At 51.8% G+C, this 3,234-nt stretch overlaps 1 protein-coding gene across 1 annotated transcript; it reads left to right on the top strand.

Moving 5' to 3' along the window:
* Positions 1–217: 217 nt before the first annotated feature.
* On the top strand, positions 218–2,799 carry LOC109756018 (alcohol dehydrogenase-like 2). Its single transcript, XM_020314890.4, has 10 exons — positions 218–523; positions 641–777; positions 867–922; positions 1,027–1,352; positions 1,447–1,529; positions 1,645–1,720; positions 1,801–1,865; positions 1,970–2,065; positions 2,164–2,325; positions 2,421–2,799. Exons 1-10 carry the CDS (start codon positions 487–489, stop codon positions 2,544–2,546), a joined length of 1,164 nt encoding a protein of 387 aa, XP_020170479.1. The 5' UTR covers positions 218–486; the 3' UTR covers positions 2,547–2,799.
* Positions 2,800–3,234: the final 435 nt, after the last annotated feature.

Here is a 3,234-nt window from a genome sequence, read left to right as displayed (position 1 = left end):
CCTCTTATCTTCTTATCTTCTTCCAATGTCGCCGTTCCTCCATTGATGTTACAAGGACCTCTCACCAAGCACTGTGCCCGTACAGCGGAGATGTAGTTCGTTCTCGCAATCAAGCAATTAACACCGCAGTCTCCTTCATGCTTAACGGGAAGGTTGGAAAAAATGGTGATTAACACTGTATGTCTCGATGTGGTACAGAATTCAGACGGCCTTTTTTCCCCATCTTCTGTTGGATGATGACGGGCTGTCTTCGTCAGTTTGCCGCCACGGGGCCGAAGAGCATAGAGCAGAGTGTAATAACTGAATTCGGCGACGGCTGTCCATTTTGATCCACCGCATCTCGGCCGGCGTGCCTATAAGTAGTGCTGCTACCAACTGAGTAGCTAGGTGTATATACACTCTGGCTCGTGACTCAGACCTTGCTCCGTCCGTAGTACTTCTCCAAGAGCTCCTCTGGCCAGCCATCTTCTCCGGCCTCTGGTCTCAATGGCGGACCAGAGCCCCGCCCCTATCCGTTGCAAAGGTAACTCCGAGACTCTTCATGCATGCTCGACCTGTCCTATTTTTCTTTGCTTCAATTCAACGAAGAGCTTGGTTAGCTGCTCACTATCGGTCCCATGGTGATGCCAAACGCAAACAGCGGCGGTGAGCAGAGCCAAGGGCGCGCCGCTCGTCATCGAGGACATCGTCGTGGATCCGCCCAAGGCCTACGAGATCCGCATGAAGGTCATCTGCACCTCCCTCTGCCACACTGACATCACCTTCTGGCGCGGCAAGGTACCTCCTACACGCTCACGTCCAAAGATCACTCAGTTAGAAGCAGTACGTGTACTTGCGAACTCAGATACGTACTTCCGATTTGGTAGGAAGACTTCCCGCTCCCACCCGTGTTCCCAAGGATCCTAGGCCACGAGGCGTACGGGTAAGCTCCTCAGATCCTGCTGCCGGCGAGCCCGCGAAGGCGGCCGGGAAGGGACGACGACGGCGAATGTATTATAAGATTGGGCGGTGCTGCGTGCGTTGCAGGGTGGTGGAGAGCGTGGGGGAGCGCGTGGAGGGGTTCGCGGTGGGGGACACGGTGGTGCCGACGTTCCTGGGGCAGTGCGACTCCTGCGCCGGCTGCGCGTCGGCGGGGAGCAACATGTGCTCCGCGCTGCCGTTCGTCGTCGGCCCCGGGATGCGCCGCGACGGCACCACCCGCTTCAGGGACAGCCAGGGGGAGCCGCTGCACGACTTCCTCGCCGTGTCCAGCTTCAGCCAGTACACCGTCGTCGACGTCAACCAGGTCGTCAAGGTCGACCCCGCCGTGCCGCCCAAGCTCGCCTGCCTCCTCGGCTGCGGCGCCGGCACCGGTGAGCAGGGCCTGCCTCACAAAGACTATCTAGCTATCACTGTAAGAATGATGGAGTAAAGAAGATGAACTCTCACATTGCATTGCTGATGCAGGGGTCGGGGCTGCGTGGAGGTTGGCCAAGGTGCAGCCTGGATCCTCGGTGGTCATCTTCGGGCTGGGAGCGGTGGGATTGTCGGTAAGCTGGCGCTGTGACGCAGGCTGCTGCTTCTCCTTCTGTTAAATGGCAAGCGGTTAGTAGATTTCAGTTGGTTGGTGCTGAAACCTACTGTGAACAACTTTTGGGTGGTCAGGTGGCGCAAGGTGCAAAGATGTGCGGAGCAGCCAAGATCATCGGTGTTGATCTGAACCCTGACAAAGAAGAACTCGGCAAGTCTTCTTTTCTCAGAGGAACGAGACACGGAGAAAACATTTGGTTGATTTCAAAATGCTATCTACTCGTGTTGCAGGCAAAAAATTCGGCGTGACAGATTTCGTGAACCCATCAAAACTCGGCGAGAGCCCACTCAGCCAGGTAAGAAGAATTTGGTACAAGGACAGCACAAAATACGCATCTGAATTCTGAGCTCAACGGATGCTTGTTCAGCCGTTCTCATTTTGCTTCTTAACTAACTTCAGGTGATCATCGAGATGACGGGCGGCGGCGCCGACTACTGCTTCGAGTGCATCGGTGTCGCGTCCGTCATGACCGAGGCGTTCAGAAGCGCTAAGCAGGTCCTCCATCTCCCACCACCACCACAATTTCGCTAACCCGCATCGTCGATTTTCGATGAGAACACGGCCATTCATATGTTGTGCTGTCTGTGTGGCAGGGGAATGGCAAGACGGTGATCCTGGGGCTGGAGAAGGACGGGAAGCCGATCAGCCTGCCGTCCATCGAGTTCCTCTTCGGCAAGTGCGTCATGGGGTCGCTCTTCGGGGGCATCAAGCCCAAGACCGACATTCCGATCCTCGCCAAGAAATGCATGAGCAAGGTCGTATGATATGATATCTCGTGGGTTCTGAGCTGACGCCCATTGTTTACACGAGTTCGGGAGCTGAAAAACGTCTTTTGTGTGGATGGATGCAGGAGCTGGAGCTGGAGAAGCTGATCACGCACGAGGTGGGCCTGCAGGAGATAAACACGGCCTTCGACCTGCTCCTGCAGGGGAAGAGCCTCAGGTGCATCATCTGGATGGACAAGCTAGCGGCGTGAAAAACCATGGGCGAAATGTTGGTCCAGGGCTGGCTGATGCGGCGAGCGAATAAAACTGTTGCTTGTTTCCCTAATAAAATTGTTGCTTGTGTTTATTCACTGGTGTTGCTAGAACATGGAAGCTACGTGGCTATCGTGACCGGACGCTTTGCCATCCTGTTCTTTTTAACCCTGGCCGTCGTGAATAATTGTGTGCTTGTTTGGGCATGGTTGCCATTGTTCGGTTGTCAAGAAGAAGATTTAAGGAACAAAACTTTTTTTTAAATACGCAACGCATACCATATCTTTATAGAATACCAGAAAGCTACCACTCGCTAGGATGCATAAAACATATTTTTTTTACTTTACCAGACTTTTGAATTTAGAATACCGACAGTTCAAATTTCAGATTTTTGTTATAACCCTGCAAAAAAAATAGATTTTTATTTTAATAAATAAAACAAGTCATATAATTCATTAAGGTTATGTTTACCCCATTTATGAATGGCCAACTCTTAGTACAAGGTTCTCTCGGAACAATTATTATTTATTTCAAGCTATTTCGGATATTTCTTAATCTTCAAAAAAAAAAGAATTCCGTAATGAAATTGTAGGATGAAAAAAGGAAGTGTGGAAAAAATGACAAGAAGAACGAGTGTGACACGAACACCACACTCGAACAAACACCACGTCAAATCAAGCTACAACG

The sequence above is a fragment of the Aegilops tauschii genome, chromosome 4 (genome assembly GCF_002575655.3).
Source record: "Aegilops tauschii subsp. strangulata cultivar AL8/78 chromosome 4, Aet v6.0, whole genome shotgun sequence".
Lineage (NCBI taxonomy): Eukaryota > Viridiplantae > Streptophyta > Magnoliopsida > Poales > Poaceae > Aegilops > Aegilops tauschii.
The sequence above is the reverse complement of the archived record's forward strand: the minus strand, read 5'-3'. Positions and strand labels throughout refer to the sequence as shown.

Excerpts from the sequence above, each read along its gene's own strand:
- LOC109756018 (XM_020314890.4), top strand. The coding sequence starts at position 487 with ATGGCGGACCAGAGCCCCGCCCCTATCCGTTGCAAAG. Across the intron at positions 1,353-1,446 it reads CGGCTGCGGCGCCGGCACCG|GGGTCGGGGCTGCGTGGAGG; the intron begins GTGAGCAGGGCC and ends TTGCTGATGCAG. Across the intron at positions 2,066-2,163 it reads CGTTCAGAAGCGCTAAGCAG|GGGAATGGCAAGACGGTGAT; the intron begins GTCCTCCATCTC and ends TCTGTGTGGCAG.